The sequence below is a fragment of the Mirounga angustirostris genome, unplaced genomic scaffold (genome assembly GCF_029215605.1).
Source record: "Mirounga angustirostris isolate CCGP_5_RB_7025 unplaced genomic scaffold, mMirAng1.0.hap1 SCAF_7, whole genome shotgun sequence".
NCBI classification, from domain to species: domain Eukaryota; kingdom Metazoa; phylum Chordata; class Mammalia; order Carnivora; family Phocidae; genus Mirounga; species Mirounga angustirostris.
Genome location: NW_026991715.1, coordinates 3,641,108 through 3,648,212, shown reverse-complemented (window position 1 = coordinate 3,648,212; position 7,105 = coordinate 3,641,108). Strand labels below are relative to the sequence as shown.

Genomic DNA, 7,105 nt, shown 5'->3' with positions numbered 1-7,105 from the left:
GAAATATTAAGAAGATGACTTTGAATTCTTAAAATTAAAGTACACTTTTACTTAATATGCATCTTATATAAAAAATTTGCAAACTACAAGGGAAAATTTTTTACTAAGTAGAACACATGGGTGCTGTATCTTTAATTGACAATGGTATCTTACCAAATTAAAAGAAAACAATTTTTATTATGTTAAGTTAGTCACCATATAGTACATCATTAGATTTGATGTGTTCAATGATTCATTAGTTGCATATAACAAAAAGAAAACAATTTTTAAAGAGAACAATGTTTATTCTTCTAATCCATGGGCACAGAATGTTTCCATCTCTTTGTGTCTTCCTCAATTTCTTTCATAAATGTTCTGTAGTTTCTAGAATACAGATCCTTTACCTCTTTGGTTAGGTTTATTCCTGGGTATCTTATGGTTTTTGGTGCTATTGTAAATGGAATTGATTCCTTAAACAACAGCCAAACTGTGGAAAGAGCCAAGATGCCCTTAAACAGATAAATGGATAAAGAAGATGTGGTTCATATATACAATGGAATATTACTCAGCCACCAGAAAGTATGATTACCTACCATTTTCATCAACATGGATGGAACTGGAGGGTATTATGCTAAGTGAAATAAGTCAAGCAGAGAAAGACAATTATCATATGATTTCACTCATATGTGGAATATAAGGAATAACACAGAGGACAATAAGGGAAGGGAGGGAAAACTGAATGGGAAGAAATCAGAGAGGAAGAAAAATCATGAGAGACTCTGGACTTTGGGAAACAAACTGAGGGTTACCAAGGGGAGGGAGGTCGGGGGATGGGTAACTGAGTGATGGGTATTAAGCAGGGCACATGATATGATGAGCATTGGGTGTTATACAGAACTAGTGAATCATTGAACTAATTAAAGAGAATGATGATGCAAGGACCTGGACAGAAAACTTTCAAATTAAATTATACAAACTATACAAAGAGAAAACATTTTTACATTTAAGAATTATATTAAGCATCTGACTCTTGATTTTGGCTCAGGTCATGATCTCAGGATCATGAGATCAAGCCACACATCAGGCTCCTGATGAGCATGGAGCTTGCTTAAGCTTCTCTCTCTCTTCTGCCCTTCTGTCCTCTGCCCTTTTCTGCCCCATGGGCTCTCTCTCTCTCTAAAAGAAAAGGAAAGAAAAGAAAAAAAAGGAAAGAAGAAAGGAAAGGAAAGGAAAGAAGGAAAGGAAAGGAAAGGAAAGGAAAGGAAAGGAAAGGAAAGGAAAGGAAGGGAAGGGAAAGGAAAGGAAAGGAAAGGAAAGGAAAGGAAAGGAAAGGAAAGGAAAGGAAAGGAAAGGAAAGGAAAGGAAATAGGAAAAGAAAAAAAGAGAAGAAAAGAAAAGAAAAGACACCAGAATTATTATGGCAGTGTTTGGTAGAAAAATCTGAGCACATGTTGGCTAAATGTAATAATAATAGAGAAGTGATTTGTTAATCAGGTAATGAATCCAATGTTCAGTATTTATGTCTCTATGTTTAGAGGAGCTAAAAGTCTCCTTTCAAAATGATATAAAATGTACTTAATTAAGTTTATTACATGATTTGTCAGTATAGAGCTTTAGGTTTAGTGTCATTAGCATTTTTTCCCTCAATATCAAGGTTATAAAAATGGCCAGTATCTGTCCAAATAGAACTTTAAAATTTCAGAAATCCGCTATCAAAAGAAACTTACTAATATTAATTTGATGTAAACTGACTCAGAAAATCATACTAGTTCTATATTTGTGCTGTATTGTCATTCATCTCTATTTAAGAGAACTAACCCCATTGTGTGTTAGATTGACTAAATCTTTGGCTTGTGTTTACTTTAACTTGGAGTCACCAAATTTTACTATGGAACACAGACAAGAATGCATACACACACATAATTAAGTTTCACTCAGCATTTACAAAACAAGGGAAATATTTAGAAAAAGGGAGATGAAGCTGAACAGAAATCTGGAAAAAAAGACATTCCAGCCAGAAGAAGCATCAATGACAAGGTATACTTGCTCCAGGAGCACTGAGAACACTAGATTTGAGTACAATAATAAGTGGGATAATTCAAATCTGAGATGTAACAGAAACACCAAGGGTGAAAAACAATGGAGAATACTGTGTTTCCCTTATCCCTGCTGTGACCCAAGGGGCCATTAGTGTTGATTCTACCCATAGTTCTTTTTTTTTTTTTTTGATTCTACCCATAGTTCTAAGTCTAGAATGCACCAAAGGAAAGAGAGGAAGCCAGTACACAGTGTCCAGGACTGTAGCAAAATTGGAATGACAGGTGATAAGGGTTGTGATTCAGGTTGGTAGCATTGTAATTTGTAAGAAGTGCTCAATTCCTAGATATATATATTTTTAAAGATTTTATTTATTTATTTGACACAGAGAGGCACAGTGAGAGAAGGAACACAAGCAGAGGGAATGGTACAGGGAGAAGCAGGCTTCCCTCTGAGCAGGGAGCCGGATGCAAGGCTCGATCCCAGGACCCTGGAATCATGACCTGAGCCGAAGGCAGCCGCTTAATGACTGAGCCACCCAGGCGCCCCAAATATATTTTTTAAAAAAGAAAGTTATTGTTGAGTTGTTTAATGTGGTTGAAAGAGAGAGCAAATGAGTCCAAATTTACACCAAATAACAAGCAGAAGAGCTGGGAAAAAAAGTGATCATAAAACAGAAAATTTTGAGTTTAATACCAGGAGAACCTTAAATTTTAAATAAAATAATTATAAAATGAATACATAGTGATACAAAAGTATCAGATATATCCAAAATAAATATGAAAATTTAGTATTTTTGCTTAAATATTCTATCCCAAAATCTGGTTTAAAATGCTCAGGAAAATAATGCTTTTTAAGTCATTATAATAAAATAACACAGAGGTGAAGGGAAAAAAAAGTATATAACTAAAAGAAAGCATTGTTATACTTGTGTGACAAGTTTAGGCCATTTTCATCCACTGGAGAGAGGTTGAATAAGCAAGTGCAACACTTGGACTCATAGATTCAGTGGTGTTTATTTATATATCAAGATTATTGCAAAAACAATGTAGAAATAATATGTTTTTACTAATGGGTTAACCTGAATGGAAAGTGGTAATCTGAAATGTAGAATATGAAGTAGTCTAAGACAAGTTTATAATTGAGTAGATATAAGAAAAAATAAATCTAATTTTGAAGAGAAGAAGAAAAGACTAAAAAAGGACAAAAATAGAAATAAATAAAAAAATCAAAAATAAAAGGAAGATGACAAGAGGAAAGAAAAAATGATTAAAGGAAGAATGGAGAAAGGAAAAAAAATTTAAGAAATGTGTTCAAAATCATTTCGATATTGTGATTTGAAGTTTATTTATAACAAAATGAAGCATTTCTATTGAGATTCTGGGAATCAGGGCTTTTATATGAATGCTGTCATCATCATCCTCAGATATTCTTAATTCTTGAAAGACCAGTAACCACAGCAATTTTACCATTCCTTTGATGGTTCTCCTCTGAAACCCATCAATAAATGTTTAACTAGCATGACCAAAAAGAATTTTTAACATAAAATTTTAAGATTAATGTAACCTCAGTTTTACTTTAAATATGAAGTGCATTTCCTGGAATAATAGTAAAATGTGCTATTTTGTGTGACTTCCCTGAAAATGTTGTGCAATCATAATGTGTTTATGAACACTATGGTAAATGTAAATCATTTAGAATATTCACCTTAGTAAAACGTGATATAAAATCAAAACAGGGAAGAGAACCATTTAATTAAATATTTTCAACACAGTAGTCCATTACATAAGTAAAAGAGTAAAATTTTGCCCTGGTACCCTGTTAGGAAACAAATTACTGAATTTTATGGACTATCAAAGGGGAAATGGAGGTATCTCTTTTGGAATAACTGTCATCAATAAAATAATTAATTTTAATAATATTTTACATATTTAAATTTAAAAAGTCTTCTAAACAGTTTCCCAGCTATCAGTTTGCCCAAGGCCATTTGTATATCCCAGTTTCTCAGGCTGTAAATAAGAGGATTCATGGTGGGGGGTAACACAGTGTAAAGTACTGATATCAACACTTTCAGTGAAGATGAAGATATAAAATTTTTAGCTAAATATGTGATAATCCCAGAAAAGAAGAACAATGTCACCACGGTGAGGTGGGGCAGGCAGGTTGAAAGACTTTTCACTCTGCCCTTTGCAGATGGGATTCTTAGAACAGTAGAAAAAATGTAAACATAAGATACAACCAATAAAATAAAACATATAAATCCAAAACAACAACTACCAATTATAAATGCATATTCTAGAGTTTGCTCCCCCGAACAAGCAAGCGTGAGCAATGATGGAATGTCACAGAAGAATTGATGCACTATGTTGGAACCACAGAAATGGACAGAAAATGTGCCTGCTACATGGATGGATCCATAGACACACCCACTAAACCATGATGCTCTCACCATCTGCACACAGGCACCTCTATTCATGAGGACCTCATAGTGCAGAGGACAGCAGATGGCTGCATAGCGATCATAGGACATCACCAGAAGGAGGGCAAACTCTGTGCCAGCAAAGAAAACAACAAGGAAAACCTGTGAGGCACATCCCACGAAGGAGATGGAATGGCTGTTGGTCAGAGAGTTCACGACGGATTTGGGGACAGTGACAGAGATGTAACAGATATCAATCAAAGACAAATTTTTCAGGAAGAAGTACATGGGGATTTGGAGATGCTGGTCAATGGTGGTGAGGGTGATAATGAGGAAGTTCCCCATCAGCGCCATCAGGTAAACCAGGGAGAAGAATGCAGTATAAAGTCTCTGTAGCACCTGATCCTCAGGGAATCCCATGAGCAAGAATGTTGTTATGTTGGTCATGGTGGCTAATTTCTTAGTCTCACTGATTCTTATCTGCAGAAATAAAAACACTGATAACTAATCCATTCAGATATTGTCATATTCATCTCTACTTAATGCTTAAGACATTTTGATTCTGAATGAGGTGTAGCCCATCAGAATACTACCACTGAAATACATCACATAGACCCCCACCACCCATATAACAGTATTTACAGAGGGATCAATGAGATATGGCTGGCTTTGAGCACAATTTAAGGAGTCAGAAAACGCAGAAAAATTCTGCCTGTTGTTTATTTCAGAACAACAACAACAATTTTTCATCTTCTTGACTTAGGAGTCTAGCAGAGAGGTACAAAACCTTTGGGACAAATCTGCCTAGAAAGCTGCTAACATACTTCACAGGTGCAGGTGAAATAACAAAAATAAAGTTATCTTCCATGATGACTGCTTCCAGAGATCATTGGTCAAACACAGGTCTTGACAAAAATAAAAAAAATAAAACAAAATATAAATGTTTGTGTATGTCAAATGAGATTAGGCAGGCAGAAGGCAGAATAGAAGAGAAGCAAACTGGGATGCTAAATTTCCATCTTAATATTAAATACCGATAATAATGATAAAAATAGAAAATACCCAAATGTACCCTTCTGACTATCCCATGATAAATCAATTCATGTGATATTTTACTTATTCAATCACTATAACATAACAGCACAACAGTGTCTTGCTTATGACCATAAAATTAGTCTTTCAATAACCACTTAAAAATGAGTCAAGGCCACTTATATAATATTTTGTCTCCTTGACTCTTTCATTTAAACAAAACGTAAGTGGTCTGGGCACACAGAGACAAGTAAGATAAGCAAAACATTTTCTATTCCCCTTGGCTCTTGAAATAAAATGGATGAAAAATACCCTCACCAGTCACTCACCCTGATGATTAGTGAAGTTGAGCAAATCTTCATGTGTCTGCTGGCCATTAGTATTTCATCTTGGGTATAATGTCTATTCACATATTCTGTCCATTTTATAATTGGATGTTTTTCTGTTGAGTCCAAAAGAAGAAAATGCTTGAGCAAATTTCCCCCTCAAAATATGTGTTATTTTTTCTCACCATACATTAAATGTGGCAGTTAGATATAAAGTGACAAGAGTAGATCCAGATAAGTACTTTGGGATGAGGCACATATTTCTGTTCCATCCCTCAATTCTGTGTTCTTATATGTGTAAAAGAAATATATTGTCTTAAATATCTTCCCTCAAAAGACACTTTCATTCAAGAATTGGTGCTTTTTCTATGACCAAACCTGTTTGATTATCCCTGCAAGTCCTGTGTAATTGCTGAGTTGCAAGCTTTCTTTCAGTTTCCAGCATTAGTTCAATGTTCATAATCTTCTGACTTTCACATAAGGTCATAGTTACATATATGGGATGGGAATTAATTAGAAGAAATGGACGAGTTTTTGATAATAGAGAGCATCCCCTGAGAAACCCGAGGCCAACCTTAAATCCCAGACCTGGGACAACTCAGAAAAATAATTTACTTGCTTCTCACAATTTTCCATTGTAAGCATATCACAGCAATTCCATGAATACTTTCAGGTTATGCCTTTCTATTTATTGATGTGTTACAACATCAAGATTTTCATGGAAAAGAGAACACTTGAATTCAAGAATTGAAATTTAAATTCTGGAATACATATTAAGCCATGGATGCTGTTTTATTTTCTTTTAGTTTTGCTATTTTTTTATTTTTAATGCTGATGTATATGCAAATGTTACACATGTAAAATACCAAGCAATCTAGAAACTTAAAGTGAAACTTGCCTCACTCCTACATGTCTTCCCAGGGACCATGGGAGGTGCAAGAGTGGGAACGTTTATTGCAATACATCTTCTGTGATTTTGCATGCATATTCATAACAATGCATCATCTGATACCATACATGGTTCAGAGACTCACTTTTTACACACAACAATTTTTCATATGTCTTCCTGTTTCTGTGCAACAGCATATTATTAAATATTATGGATATTCAATATTTTGTTTTCAAGTTTATATTCACCATTATATGTAAGCTTATGATTAACATCATTTTACATGTCTTGTCTGTGCATGCATGTACATGACTCTTTGACTAAGTCTCTTGAAATGTAATTAGTATACCTAGGATATGGCCATTTCAATTTTTTATAGATCCTACTAAATCATTTCTGAAAATGTTTGGAAATGTCTATTCT

At 34.4% G+C, this 7,105-nt stretch overlaps 1 protein-coding gene across 1 annotated transcript; it reads right to left on the bottom strand.

Annotated features, from left to right (window-relative positions):
- Positions 1 to 3,928: 3,928 nt before the first annotated feature.
- On the bottom strand, positions 3,929 to 4,882 carry LOC123853858 (olfactory receptor 14A16-like). Its single transcript, XM_045888617.2, has one exon. It carries the CDS (start codon positions 4,880 to 4,882, stop codon positions 3,929 to 3,931), a length of 954 nt encoding a protein of 317 aa, XP_045744573.2.
- Between the last annotated feature and the right edge of the window lie 2,223 nt (positions 4,883 to 7,105).